This window comes from Carex rostrata, chromosome 17 (genome assembly GCF_964058835.1).
Source record: "Carex rostrata chromosome 17, lpCarRost1.2, whole genome shotgun sequence".
Taxonomy (NCBI): Eukaryota; Viridiplantae; Streptophyta; class Magnoliopsida; order Poales; family Cyperaceae; genus Carex; species Carex rostrata.
In genome coordinates, this window is record NC_135934.1 from 2,971,715 (window position 1) to 2,986,461 (window position 14,747).

At 31.4% G+C, this 14,747-nt stretch overlaps 2 protein-coding genes across 2 annotated transcripts; one reads left to right on the forward strand and one right to left on the reverse strand.

Moving 5' to 3' along the window:
- The first annotated feature begins 5,640 nt into the window (after nt 1-5,640).
- On the forward strand, nt 5,641-8,273 carry LOC144568667 (GDSL esterase/lipase At4g10955-like). Its single transcript, XM_078319039.1, has 2 exons — nt 5,641-5,696; nt 7,325-8,273. Exons 1-2 carry the CDS (start codon nt 5,641-5,643, stop codon nt 8,271-8,273), a joined length of 1,005 nt encoding a protein of 334 aa, XP_078175165.1.
- Nucleotides 8,274-10,209: 1,936 nt separating this feature from the next.
- On the reverse strand, nt 10,210-13,105 carry LOC144568720 (plant intracellular Ras-group-related LRR protein 7-like). The gene is made up of 9 exons (XM_078319090.1): nt 12,831-13,105; nt 12,618-12,684; nt 12,477-12,523; nt 12,029-12,137; nt 11,594-11,679; nt 11,344-11,434; nt 11,055-11,140; nt 10,765-10,851; nt 10,210-10,562 (listed from the first exon to the last, which is right to left on the reverse strand). The coding sequence occupies exons 1-9, from the start codon at nt 12,927-12,929 to the stop codon at nt 10,449-10,451; spliced, it is 786 nt and encodes a 261-aa protein (XP_078175216.1). The 5' UTR covers nt 12,930-13,105; the 3' UTR covers nt 10,210-10,448.
- Between the last annotated feature and the right edge of the window lie 1,642 nt (nt 13,106-14,747).

Here is a 14,747-nt window from a genome sequence, read left to right on the forward strand (position 1 = left end):
AGCCCCTGTTTCAAAATAAAGGAAGACCGAATCCCCAATTCGATCCAGAAAAAAGTAAAATGTGGAGACCGAACTGGAGATTCAGTCCTTATAATTTTTGTAAAAAAAAAACAAAGTAATCATGTTGCTTTACTAAAATTAATTTAATTAATTATGATTTATAAAAAAAAAATTCCTTGTAAAATCCGTATCTTTTGCCCCAAATTACCGGAAAAAAAATTTGATAATTTGACATATCCATCCAAACGATCTGCTGAGTCGGATCCTGAGGAATAGGTAAAAGGTTGGTGATTCCTTTGACTACCTTTATTCCTGTTACGTGCAGCAGCAGACCGGATGTGAAGTAGAAATTTCATCCGATTTAATACTGCTACGCTATTCTCACATTCGGACACTCACAAATCTCTACCAAAGACCAATAACCTAGGAAAAGTCTCCCGCCATTCGTCAATCTATGCCATTATGTGCCTCCGTTAATCATATCGTAGATTTTGTTAGTGTAGTTAGCTTTTTGTGCTGTGATTTTAACCTCCTCCGTCGTCGTGAAAATATTATGGTACCCAATGCCCGGATCTTCTGGTACGGAAACTGTACAAGAAATTCTGTAATAGGTTGCCGATAGAGCTCTAGTCTCCTAGACAGGTTTATTTATTGTGCTTATGGGACTGGGACCTAATCATTTATAAGGTAATAATAGAGATTTTTTAGGAGAGCTTGTTACAGAGGATCTGGAAATGGGACCATCTCCTGCCAAAACGCTGTCGCATACTGCAGCTCTTCAAATCAGTACGCGGAACGGCGGAAGGGGTGGCAACTAAATTCAACCATTAACCTTTAATAATACAAAAAATAAATTTATATAACAGCTTAAAATTATTAATATAATAATAACTTATAATAGAAAAATATTTCAGCAGCATAATAAATTGATAATGGAATAAATTTTATTTGACTAGATCCATGCCGTGATTTTAATCAATCCAACAACGTAAAAGGTAAAGAAATCTTAAACTGACACATAATCCATTAGTGTAAATTCATAAAAGGTAAAAGGAAATTGTGTGAATTTTGTTCTGCGAGAAGAAAACTAATGCATAAAATACCGGTATAACAAGGGTTGCCGAAAAAATTTGTAGTTCGTAGTTCGATTGACTTTGATTCGAAAAATGTGTAGTTCACAATTAATTTGATTCGAAATTAGTTTGATTCGAAACAAATCAAATCCAGTTTAATTTGAATCTTATTCAAACTCAAACTCAAACTAGAGTAAGTTCGATTCGGTTTGATTCGTTGCCACCCCTAGTATATGGGCTCATAAATAAATCAAACATGCCCGCATCCTATTTATTACAAGGTACGCTCGGACCATATATTTTGTTTGTGGACTATCATAATTAGGGGTGTGTAAGTCGCTCATAATTTGTAATTTGTTCATAATTCACTAGTTAAGAGCTCGTTAACAACTCATTAATTTAATGTACCGAGCATGAGCATATCTCAATTCATTCATAACTCGCTCATTAAGAACTGAGTTACATAAAATCATGCTACATCTAATCCCAACCAGATCAAACCCAAAAAGATACCTCTAAGCATGTGACATGTAGGGTCATGAGAACCGACAAGAAGATAGCTGTTTGCTTTTGTTAAATTTGTTTATTGACAATTTTTTGCTAAATTATGTACTGTTTAAGCACTTGGATTATAACAAATTGTTAAATTCTATTAATATTAATTAATTTTTGAATGATGTATCTGAAACAAAAAAATTCAAAACAAAATTCAAATTGCCTACAAGTTGATTCTTAACGAGTCGCTTAAGGAGCACAAGTCAACTTGAGTATTTAATGAACCAAGAACGAGCACAATTGTCAACTCGGTATTGTCGTCTCAACTCGAGTCCACTCGCTCATTAAACTAATGAACTGAGTACGAGCATACTTCAACTCGCTCAAACTCGCTCATTAATCACTCTTAATTAGAAGTCACCTATATAAGATATATAGCTCCTTTTTGGTCATGTGTTAAACTAATGATAGAATAAGTTGTCTATTTTAAATTAAGATAGCATAAGATATTTTATTTAGTTGTTGATTAAAGTTGTGATAGAATAAATTAAACCTCTTAATCTTTATATTTTTGTCTTACATATCGGACGATAACAAGCTTTTTAATTACAAAATAATTTAAAATTATAAAATCTCCATTCTTATATTATGCACGTAGTTGTCCTGATCCTTCAATTGCTGAGATTGAAAGATGAATTTTTAAATTGAATATCAACCCTCCAATCACATAATCTATCTTCTTTTGATTATATGCATATATCTTATGTGTAGAAGTTTAACATGCTCGCCACACAGACTGCTACATGGTTTATCACATTAAAATTGAATAAATCCTTAGCTATCTTCTATTCTTCCAATTAAATTATTTCCTTATGTTTTTCATTTCCTCCATTTCATTTCTCTGCCATCTATAAAAACTAATTAATCTGTGTATGCCACATTTTGTTAACTCTCAAATGAAGGTTTTTACAATAATCAATTGTCATTAATATGTGTAGACTAACTTATATAGAAAGTTTTTTAAATGCCGAAAAATTAACTCACATAATGAACAAAGATAGAAAAATACAATCCAACGTCTTTTATGAAATAATTAATAATACCACAATTTATCTAGAGAATAATCATTATAATGAATATAAATTAATATAAAAAAATTAATAATAAGAATATCACAAGGTATTCTTTATGTGAACTTATGCAGATGAGAATTTCAATATAACCAATTTAATGTGCAAAATGGGTTAAAAAATTTCAAATATAAACAAAAAATAAATTCTGCTACAAAATATCATAGCATTATAAAGAGTTTTTATTTTTTGAAATTATTATTAAGTAATATAAGACTATAGATTTAGTACGTTAATTTTTTTATGGCTTAGCAGGCACTGAGTGGGTAACTCAAATTTAAATTTTGGAATTGAGTTAGTAGTTTGGGTCCAAAGTTTAAGTCAAAACCACTAATTCGGCTTCAAAGTTTAAATCTGAACTACTAAGTTGGTTCAAAAGTTTTAATTCAAACCACTGACTCAGAGCCTTCTAGACCTTTGAAAATTTGACGTACTCAATTAATTTTTGTATATTATTTAATAATAATTTTTAAAATTCAAAATTCTCTGGCAAAATTTTGTGCTATAAAATGTTCAAAGTTTACTTTTTCATTCATATTTGAAAATTTATAACTCAAATTGCACATGAAAATTATTGTATTGGAACTCTCTTCTATATAACTTACTTTTTTTTTTCATAAAAAAATATCTTCTGGTAATTTGTTATAAATTTATTTTACTTGTGGTATCATAATATAAAAATAGAGATTTCATGAAGACAAATTGGATTTTTTTTTTCTATTTTTGTTGATCACGTGAGTCAATTTTTCTTTGCTTAGAAATATTAATGATGGACCAAGTATTTAATAATTGTGAAAACTATCATTGAGAGGTCCAAAACTGGCAGACCATGATTGGTTAGTTTTCGTAGATGGTAGAAAAAAAATTTGTCCACCGGTGGGCAAAGAATTTGGTTCTTTCATTTCTCCTCTTCCTCTATAGTTTCGACAATGAAAATGGAAACAATCATATTTTTTTGTATTTTGTTTAGGGCTATTGTATTTTTGTGAATAGATGAATATCAGATCTTGTGTTGACAAAAGCAATTAATCTTTCTGATCTGAAGAGAAAATGAATAATATCTAGAGCTTTCGTGTATAGAAATGATATGTAGAGAAATTTCTATTGTTAAAATAATTTTCATGAAGAATATATATGTAGAGAAATTTTTTACTTGAATCATTTAATTATATATTTTTCAAATTTGTTTTTTTACATATGATCTCCTCTAAATCGTTTAATGGCATGTCTCGCTTGTGGAGAAAATTAGATCTTAAATCGCAATGATATTTCAAAAAAAAATCATGTTATATTTGATTCTTTTTTTTTTCATTTGTTGTATCAGGACAACTACGTGCATAATATAAGAATAGGGATTTATTATTTGGATTTCCATTTTTTAATTTGTCTTTTATTTTCATTTTTTTATTTTGTGTGAATGTCAAATAAAAAAGTTTCTTCGTATTTTATTCAATCTTATAATATGTCTCTGTTGCAATGCACGAGCACGATACTAGTAAAATAAAATGGGTGTTAATGAGCCGAATTGGAGGAAATTTCTCTAACCAACGTGGTATTAATGAGCTGAATTCCACTGCCAAGTTTTTTAAAGACACTAACGGATTTTAATGAATAGATTATGATAATCGCTCCGGATAGTTACCGGATAATGGAGAAGGAAATATGTGACATGTAATTTGACAAACACGTTGTGATTTGATCACGTGATGTGATTAATTTTTTTTTTTATGTGACGTGATGTAACGTAATCAAAATAGTGGCGGACAGTCACGTCACGCGTGGTTACGCCGTGACCATACGTGACGTGACATGATGTGACGTAAATTAGTCACGTCATTTTTTTTATATTTTAATTTAAATGGTTGAAAATTCAGAAAAAATATAATAAAAATGGAAAATTCTAAAAAATCTAAAATAAATAAATAATATTGTTTGGGCTTTATAAATCCCCAACATTTATATTTAAAATACCAAGTCTTAATAAAAGCTGAATATATCAACTAATTATGAACACTACACTGCTGACGTTAGTTGGATTTCGATTTAAATTGGAATATTTCATAAAAATTAGGACTAACTAATGTGAAATATTTTAAAAAAAAAATCATTGAGTTTAAACTTTTTAATAGCAATAAGACGTTATATCTAGCACATGATGTTTTTATATCCTTAATCTTTAGTCCTTATTGATCACATAATTAAAATAATTAATCACATGACAGTATGTAATTTATAATTATATCACTCAACGTTGGATATATCATCCAACAAACTTATCTCTCCAAAAAAATAATTGTCTATACATTTTCTTTCTTCCTCTTTTTTTATACTAAAGAAAGACCGACCGCTAGTGATATCTTGAACTAGGAACAATATTTTTTTTGAAAGTACTGGAGAATCACCCCATATAATATTCATTACAGTTGACTTTGAATAGAATTTGATTCGGTTAGAGAAATATTAGTGCTATAACAATAATTGGTAATCAAAGTAACATCTAAAAATGAGTTTTACCTTGGACCGGATTAATTGGTTCAGATTCTGATTAGACAATCGAGATGCTAAACTCAAAATTTGAGGTAATTCAGAATACGGATCCAATTGATTCCTTCGATTGAAGCTATATATACACACACACATATGTACATAAATCGTCAGATCGATATGACTTGAAAAAGGTTCTCCAGTGAATTTTAATTAAAGGTCAGGTTTTCTCACTTTATTATTCTGTATGTTGTAGTTTCATACATTAGTTCCAAATATCTATTAATTAGTTACAACAATTTATTGCAACACATGTTTTAAGGATCAAGAAATTAAAACCTTATTTTTGTAATTCCGAAATGAGTTTCTTCTAACATTATTTTTGCGATGCATTAATTTTTAAGGATCAAAGAAAGAACTAACACCTCATTTATAAAAGAAGACGACGCGATAGTACGATGGATGACTTTAGAATTTCAGGGCCTGTCCACTTGAGGTCCAAAGATGTAAATTGGTGAGTACACTTAATAAGAAATTTCTTTTCAATTGATGTTTTATTTTTATTTTTTTTGCATCTCACCCAATTATCTACTGCAAAATGTATTCATAATTATTTCAAGGTGGTTGTTGCTTAATTTTGACTATATATCCCATCTCTTCGCTGAAAAATAAAGTAGCCTTGAGCAATTTCTTCTCAATTTACTACTGTCAATGTTTAAACGTATATCAATATATCATACGTAGATGAAAAGGGGAATTTATATGCAACTTCCTATTTGAGAAGCTTCAAATGGACTTAATTATGTTTTTAGCCCTTTTTTCTTTGTAAAGAGGCGAATGATGGTGTTTATAGGAAACGATATAAGTTGGGAATATCTGGATAGTTTATTCCTATGTTGCATGGATACGGGTACAGGTATCATATCGGATACGATACATATAAGACGATACAGAATTTTCAAAAATCAAAGATACGATACGTCTATTATATATATTATTTTAATTATATTATTAATTCAACAAATATATTATATAAATTAAATATAAAAAAAATCAGGATTCAACACCGCAAAAATACATTAAATACAAAATCCACTGACTTCTAACAACATATTTGATTTGGCGGTAAAAGTCTGTAGGCTCTTAATTTTTTTTACTCTTTAAACCTTAGATATAACTTATCAATTTTTTTTATGTAAAAGTCTGTAAGCACTTTAAATTGTATTTCTCAAGCTTTAAATATCTGTGTACAATGTTTTAAAGTAATTATGTCAAACCTTTAAATCTGGTATGTAAGTTATCAATATTTTTTTTTACAATAAAAACTAGTAGATTTTAAATTTTATTTCTCAGGTTATAAACATCTTTCTACAATCCTTTAAAGTACCCGTGTCTAGTTTTTAAACCTTACACGTAACTTAGTAAAATGCAGTCTTTAAAACTAGCAAATGAAGCTAAACCTACTGCAAACCTTTAAATCTAGCATATCAAGTTTTTATACGTAGCATATCTTTAAAAAAATAGTGACACGTACTTCATTATTGATCTTATTTGAAAGAGAAATCAAGCAAAAGATGTTTATATTTTTATATTCGCAAAATTTGTCACAGATCATCAAAAAAATAGGCTGATTTGAGACAAAATTGAGTGAAAGAATTTTTTTTACTTAATTAGAGGCAAAAGTAGTTAGAAACTAAACTAGTTGACGGCCCGATTTGAGATAAAGGCTCAAGGGTCAAAACCTTTTCTCATTTGTTTTGTTTTGTTTTGTTTTGTTTCGAGGAACCGATTCTAAGTTTAACAACTTGTTCTGAAGTTCGCATGACTTATTATTTAATTTTAGGTTTAATTGAAAAAAAAAAAGGGTAAAAGGCAGATGTCGAGATTGCAAAAAGAACCACTGAAGGGTTGATTGTGCAAAAAGGGAAAACGGTTAATAAAGAGAAAGACATAACATAAAATTTAAGGATCATTGGAGTGATTTTGAAATTTAAGCTTCACTTCCTTTCGGCAAATGTTCGTGATTCAACCAATTTCGGAAAATTTTCAACATGAATATATAATTACAACTTTTACTTAATTTATTTTCCTAACACAACCTGACAATCTCCAGAAATCTGAACTCACTTATTATTTAAACAGGAGATGTCCAAATGATCAGAGAGTAGTTGTTGCATCTCTGGTGCAAGCCTCATACATCATAGAGAAAGACAGTGTGGCAAGACGTGTCAAACCCGAATTGCTCGCAACGGCTTGGTGTGAGCATTTCCATTTTGATTTCATAGAGGTTCTTAGAGATGTCAAGGATTCCTCAGTCTATGGTTGCATCTTTGAGTTCAAGCCGCCTTTTGCTCGACACCCCTTGGCACCAAGATTTGTTGTCGCCTTGAGAGGCACAATGCCGGATCAAAGGCATGGTATTCGAGATTTTTGCCTAGACACAAGTGTGTTCTTTGGTGGTATCAATAAGAGCACACGTTCCCAAACTTGTCTAAATGCTGTCCGAAAGCTCATATCGAACTATCAACCCAAAGACATTTGGCTCGCTGGTCACTCTCTAGGAGCTTCAATCGCGACTGTTATCGGGAAGTACTTGATAAAGACCGAGAATATTAATCTCAAGGCATTCCTTTTCAACCCTCCTTTCCCCTCAATCTCTCCTGATTTGTTTCCAAAGCTGTACATTTGTAAGACCATTTTCAAGGTGGGAGTCTCAGTTTTTACGCGAAATCAACACAACAAATCACGCGAAGAATTCTTGAAGTTGACTACATGGAACCCATATCTATTTGTGCACCCACAGGACCTGATCTCGGCATCATATATACCGTATTTCAAAAGACGCAAGGAATTGGAAGGGACGATAATTGGATGCCTAGAGCAATCGGTGGCAACTTATACCTCTTTCAGGGAAATTTGTGCTGTTGTTCCGGGGTCAGAGGTGCCACATCTGCTTCCATCAGCGATATTAGTAGTGAACCAAAATGAATGTCTCGAGGCGCCTCATGGGATTCGTCAATGGTGGCAACAAGATGTATCTTTGGAAATTCATAATTGTGAATTTAAGCCTGAAATTTGTAAATTATTTTAATTCACAATTTTTAAGTTTATGAATTGAAAACAAAATCTCATTATTTTGTGCATGTATGTGTGTGCTTGTGTGTTTGTGCACTGCGGAGAGACTATCGTACCTATCCTGATTTTTTTTTTTTAATAAATTCATGTTGTATTGGATTGTTGTCTCATTCTAAAAAAAACTTTTATATTTATACTCTATTTTAATATAATTTAAACTAAAATATTATGAATAATGTGAAATTGACCTCATTCGTAGTAGAAAAATTGTATATACTTGATTACATTTGATCTCCATAGTCTGAAAGTCTGGCTTCCCCTAGTGTGAATATCAAATTTTCTACACTATGATGCAATTTGTAGTTTTTTAATTTGTACTTTAATATTTTCATAAAATTTGAATTATTAATATTTTTGTCCACCCTTGATTCCACTGAGTTTATGTGCGCATTTGTAGAATCTGTATCACCTCAGGTACCTGAGGTGCAAGTGGTGAATTTGAATCGTTCATTCACTTGGTACGAATCTTAAAGCAGCCCCCCTACAGCTTCAACAGGCACCAAATTGAGTTTGGCCCAAATAAAATTAATCTAGTCTGTCCATTTGTTTTTTGTTTCAATTGCACCTCATGTACCTGCGGGGACATGGACTCGCATTTGTATGTGTGTTATTGACAATTTGACATGAAAAAAAAGCTCAACAGCAACTCAGTGATATCATCATCTTGATTGATCTGAAACCTCAAATGATCTGAGTTCGGTGAAATAATCAAATACTTGTATCAAAGATCGGTCCAACCCTAATAGCTGGACACCGAGAAAACTCGAAAATCGAAAATTAACAAAGAAACCAGCATGACTTGATCTGAATATTTTAGGAAATTCTAGAATGAGTACATTATTGATTGGGAATGTATAAAACTTCTTCCAAAGTTGTGCTTGGAGACTAAATTTTACATTTTTTTTTTTTTGATAATTTTTTACTGACTTTTTAGAATTTTTTAAAACCGCAATTTTTCCAGATTTTTTTTATTAATTTCTTCCAAAGTTGTGCTTGGAGACTAAATTTTACATTTTTTTTTTTGATAATTTTTTACTGACTTTTTAGAATTTTTTAAAACCGCAATTTTTCCAGATTTTTTTATTAATTTTTCTGAATTATTATAGCATATTGAACCATTGTTTTGAAAATTTCTCAAAAGATAGTATTCTTTTTACAAAAAAAAATGTAAAATTTGATCTCCAAGTACATTTTAATATGATGAACATGTTAAACGCTTCATATCCATTATTTGATTTTTAAAATACAAAAATTACTTATATAAGCTATATATACAAAGAGAGAGAATGGCTAATATCAAAACGTTTGTCTGTGCTTCGGTTTTAGAATACTCAATTCCATAAAATTCTATTATATAAAAATTTTCAAACCGAAACATTTCTAATTTTATTGCTGATATTGGAATTTTCAAAGATAAATACTCGTTTCCATCCGTCATACACTTAATACCTTACCTTTGATATGTTACTCTTTAGCATTAATATATGTATTTGTAGTTAGTTTGATAAAGGATTGATTACCACAATTTTGAGTTACCACAACTATTTTCTATATTTTCAAAGTCCAAATCATCGATTCAAGCCGTTCAACGTAATCTCCACAATAAAATGTACTTGCAGATCAAATTTTACATTTTTTTTTGAAATTTTTACTATTTATTAAGTATTTTACAAAAACTAATTAAATTCATACCATCGAATTTTGTACCATCTTAATAAATAGTAAAAAAACTTCAAAAAAATATAAAATTTGATCTGAAAGCACATTTTATTGTGGAGATCATGTTGAACAGTTTGAATTGACGAATTGGAATTTGAAAATGTAAAAAATAGTTGTGATAACTCAAAATTATGATAATCGGATCTGTCCTCTTGACATAATACTAGTATTAATTTGAAAAAGTTAAATCTTCCTTACAAAATTAACAACACTATATATAGCTACAATATAGGGCATGAAAATTAAATACCGTACAAATCTTGATATGTTCCTCACAAAATTAAAACAATCAAAATATATTTGGTGCGAAATGCATCTGTTATAGAAAATAAACAATTAAAAGGGTAAACATATTTTACTATTTACAGGCTTACCATTTCAGATAAAAGGGTAAACATATTTTCCCATCCAATTACCGACGATCGAGACCTTCATCAAGTGCAGTTGAACTCATCATTACATTTGAATCGATCTGTTTATCAAATTTCTTCCTCCTTCGTGATTCAAACTCCTCAAAACCATCCATCTGAATAATTAATGATGTTTAAACAACAAACTCAAAAGTTTCTTTACCAAAAAATTCTTTGGAAAGAATATAATTTCATGCAAAATACATATACATGAGGCACTTGGAATTGGGTATCCAGAACTATGTAAGTCCACGAAAATGCCCAAGACTTTGCAAGGGCATATATGCAAAAGTAGAGAAAGATTGTAAGAAGATGTACCTGTTGGAACTGGTCCATAGAGATTGGATTATCATGCAGCGAAATACTCTGCAAAGCTTTGCATTCCTTCAACAAATTTTGGGGCAGCTGCAAGTAAATTACATGAAAATAAGTTGGCAAGTGTGACCACATCATTTGGCTTCAACATTAGAAAAGGTTCTTCAAAACAAAAAACAGCAACTTTCTCCCAGGAGACTGCCTACCAGGTAAAATTGGTTTACCGATAGTATCATGGGTAGTAAAATATGCATTCTGTGAGAACATAATTGTTATTTCTGAGTTATATGCACCTGACGAATGTTGTTGTTGTTTAGCATGAGCGACTTGAGATGAATAAGTTTGCAAATTGAAAGGGGCAAATCGTCAATTGAATTTTCTGCATTAATAAAAATAGCAAAAGGGAAGGTAATAAATAGCACAAAAAATATATATAAACTATTTATTACAATATAGGATCATTTAGTAAATTGGATAAACAAGACCTGCTTTCAGTACACTTGTTGCCAGCTTTATCATTTTCTAAATTGCTAATTGTTTTGAGGCTTTATTTTAAGTACATTAAGCAATATAAATGAGTACCACTAGCTTGCAATTCCTCCAAAGCTATACATCCCCCGATTGACTCAGGAAGAGACTTCAATTTATTTTGCGACACATTCAGCAACACTATCTGCAATTGGATTTGATGAAACATATAGAATTCTAATATGAGTCAAAGTGATCAATGAGAAGAAGAATATTTGGTGCATTTGAAAAATAATAATTTTTGCAGGGTCACGGAGAATTGAATTCTGGAAAAGTTTGGGTAAACAAAAAAAAATGTACTTACATTTCGTAAATCTCCTATAGTCTGAGGAAGGGAAATCAAGGAGTTATGAGAAATTGAAAGTTTCTCTAGCATTTGAAGAGATCCCACTTGATCAGAAAACAAAACAATAAATAAATTAAAAACTGATGTTATGGAAATTTTACAAACAGAAAAAAAAAACTCAGAACAGCAGTATGCCTTTTAGGGGTTTTAGCAAATTGTACCTGTTTGGTTATATTACAGATTAGTGAATTGGAGATCATCTACATTTTTTATCATTACACTCCATTTTAATCTTTCAATTAATAGTTAGTTATGATAGGTGCACTTAAATGGGACAAATCCGTGAATGTAAAAATTAATGCATATTTTTGCAAACCATAAATTATCATATCTAATCGAGAGATAGGTTAAGTGACAAAAAAAGATTATTCTAGAAGCCGGACACAAAATTACATTCATCAGGCAAGTAGGAAATCCGATTTCCATCAAGTGTCAGAATCTTTAAAGTCCGCAAATCTCCAATATTAGTTGGAAGACTTTGAATTATATTGTTGGCCAAAACCTACAAATATAACAAAAAATAAATAAAAAGTATTTTGAATAAGAAAAAGAGGCATCCAATACATTGAAAAACAGTGCTCCCATTATGCCTCCATTACAAAAAGGGAAGAAATTCTAAAATGTGAGTGAGTCAACAGGAGATAGTAGGAGGCACCAGACATAAAAGATGCATAGCACACCCTTTTGACAGTTCACCGGAAAACACATTCAAGGTGTTTGGATTTGTTTGAAAAGTAATGACTAAATAATACTGGTAAACCTCTTCAGCTTCAACCAGTATTTTAATAATTCATTGTGTGAAATTGCAAGATATATAAGATAATAACTTGGTTGCTCTCACAAGTCTTTGGATGCGATTAAGTCGGCCAATTTCAGCAGGTACCAAAGCTGTAGAAGAAAGAATGCAATATCAGTAAGAATTTCATCTGAAATCCTTTTTTTCAAAATTTGTGCACCTGAAGTAAAGTAACAAATATGATACCTATTTTGTTGTTTGTCAAATCAAGAGTTCTTATGCTCTCTACTTGCAGAATTTCATTCGGAAATTCCTGTATATAATGGTTAGAAAAATGTAATTAAAATCAATTTGTTAAAGCAATGAATTAACGAACACCTAGTAACAATCTGGTAAACGATCAATTTAAATCTCTATACATCTATCTCCCGTAAAATAATTCCTAAGAAAAAAAAGAACCTTCAATTTGGTGTCTCGTAAAGCGACGATCCCAGTTGATCTCCATCGAGCAACTCGATTCGCGCTGGAATCACTGTTCGTGCTTACGCAACACCCCATTGATAATCATACAAGATTTATCGAGCTCGAGAAATCTGTTTGGATAAATTAAGCTGAAAGGCTGTGCTAAACAAAGAAATTGCGCCTTTCCAAAAAGCGAAAGGAAAATGAATTTCTGATTTTAGGAATGTGGAAAATAGGATCGCTCATGTACGACTGTAGCGGAAATAAATATGCTGTTAATCTTAAGGAATAACAGGAACATGTTGTTCAGATTCCAATCGCTGATCTTTTTTGAGATTCGTGCACGGAAATCTTTCTTTTTTGAGATTCGCATATTGAAAATTTTATTTCCCGACTACCGGATTTCTGTCTCCAGCAAGTTGTTGTAACTTGTAACAGAAATTACGGTCTTTTACGAGAAATGACGTGGAAGATTATAACTGCCTTCTATTTTATTTTATTTTGAGGGAAAAGCCCCCATTGACAAGAAGCAGTGATTGTATTTTCTATGTAATAAGACAAGTATTTGCGAGTCAACGCCTCAACGGATCGAACACTGTTAGGCATTAAATATTGGGCTAGGATTAAGCCCAACTTCTCTTGTTAGGCATTAAATGTTGGGCTAGGATTAAGCCCAACTTCTCTTGTTAGGCATTGGGGAGAAACAATATAAATCATATTTTTGCGTATCATTTAAGGATTGATTCACAAGCCGGAATTTCTTTTCCAAAATATCAGATTTAGGGAATTTGTTATGTTAGAATTATTGCAATTTGGTGCTGCGCAATTTGACATCGCTTATTAAAATCAAATGCTCTGCCCCTAATCAATTTCCAATTTATATTTTCTTTACGATTGCCTCCATTCTCTTTTTCATGGTTCCAGAAATCGGCCAATTCCGAGTCAACTCGGAATCGGACGGGACCGGGCCGAGTTTTACCCCAGTCTCGCGCTTGTGCGAGTTTCTCAGCAAAACTCGGATGAACAGTGCTTAACTCGGCCAAGTTTTCCGATTTTCCGGCCGAGTCAGCCGAGTTACACCGAGTTTTGTCCGAGTTGATCCGATTCCAAGAAAAAAATTCCGATTCTCACTAACCTGGACTGTGCTGTGCTCTGTCGTAGGCTGTGGGGTCGGGTAAACAGAGGGATGAAGGGAGGCGTGGGCTAGTGCTGCAGCGACACGAGAGCAGAGGAGTCGCTCCCTGTTTCTTGCGTGAACGGGAGAGAAGGGAAAAAGAGAAGAGAGGTGCGTGGGGTCCACTGTCGGTGAAGAACGGAAAGAGAAAAGGAGAGAAATGGGGGTGCCGGACCCGAAATTTTTATTCAAATGGGTTTAAATCTGTTCCTTTCATCAATTCAAAAATCAAAGTGTAGGATGTGTTCAAGATTCGTGTTCGGATTAAATCCAATGGTCCAAGCAATTCAGAACTTAATATGTACTCATTTAATTTATTAAAAATCTGTTTTCGTCAATCGAAGATTCATAACAATTTATAATGTTTTACGAATATTATTACGTGTTATAATTTGATTTTTAGATCCGACTAATTAAATTTCGAGTAATATATATAATTACCGAATCACATCTTTATAATTCCTAATGTAAATTACTGTTAGTTAGAATTCAATTATTTATTTATTTACATGATTTGATTTATTTCCTTTCTTAGTTTCACGATTGCAACGAATTTTAGATTTACCAAATATTTACACTTTATTTATGGTGCTATATTTTATCTTATGTTTTAAAACTCCAATTTTTAATGTACCAAATTCTTATGATTCGTTTATATTTCTAAATTTTCTAGCACATACAATCCATATGTTGGATATAAGAGCATCTACATCCCTAAAACTCAAAAGGATTTCTAAATA

What these genes read in the sequence shown, in the direction of transcription:
- LOC144568667 (XM_078319039.1), top strand. Translation starts at nt 5,641, where the DNA reads ATGGATGACTTTAGAATTTCAGGGCCTGTCCACTTGAGGTCCAAAGAT. An exon ending in AGGTCCAAAGATGTAAATTG is followed by an intron (nt 5,697 to 7,324) that starts GTGAGTACACTT and finishes TTATTTAAACAG; the next exon opens with GAGATGTCCAAATGATCAGA.
- LOC144568720 (XM_078319090.1), bottom strand. Translation starts at nt 12,929, where the DNA reads ATGGGGTGTTGCGTAAGCACGAACAGTGATTCCAGCGCGAATCGAGTT. An exon ending in TACGAGACACCAAATTGAAG is followed by an intron (nt 12,685 to 12,830) that starts GTTCTTTTTTTT and finishes CATTATATACAG; the next exon opens with GAATTTCCGAATGAAATTCT. An exon ending in CTATGGACCAGTTCCAACAG is followed by an intron (nt 10,563 to 10,764) that starts GTACATCTTCTT and finishes TTAATTATTCAG; the next exon opens with ATGGATGGTTTTGAGGAGTT.